The sequence below is a fragment of the Penaeus monodon genome, chromosome 15, assembly GCF_015228065.2.
Source record: "Penaeus monodon isolate SGIC_2016 chromosome 15, NSTDA_Pmon_1, whole genome shotgun sequence".
NCBI classification, from domain to species: domain Eukaryota; kingdom Metazoa; phylum Arthropoda; class Malacostraca; order Decapoda; family Penaeidae; genus Penaeus; species Penaeus monodon.
Window position 1 is genome coordinate 37040175 of NC_051400.1, and position 272 is coordinate 37040446.

Sequence of the window (272 nt, forward strand, 5' to 3'; positions counted from 1 at the left end):
CGAGACAACAAAACTCACATTCATGTTGGGCTGGAACCCCTTCTTGATTCGCCAGCAGTTCGGCATGATGCGCTCGAGGAACTTGAGCTCGTCATTGTACTGTCGAACAACCATCTTTCTCCAAGCAGTAGGTCTATTAAAGAAAATATTACAATTACTATCATATTTTTCCATTCCTCCTTCTAGTAAAGAAAAGACTGTGATAACTATGAGATGGGTGGTTGAAAAAAGAAGAAAAACATGCATTTCAGAAAAGAATATTATCAAAAAAC

The 272-nt window shown here is 37.9% G+C and overlaps 1 protein-coding gene across 1 annotated transcript in view; it reads right to left on the reverse strand.

Annotated features, from left to right (window-relative positions):
• The window catches only part of LOC119582007 (RNA-splicing ligase RtcB homolog), a gene marked incomplete at its 5' end in the record, with an annotated part of 19932 nt that overhangs the window by 15032 nt on the left and 4628 nt on the right, over positions 1-272 (reverse strand). Inside the window, 1 exon segment of the mRNA XM_037930202.1 lies at positions 19-133. Coding sequence (XP_037786130.1) covers positions 19-114 — 96 coding nt within the window.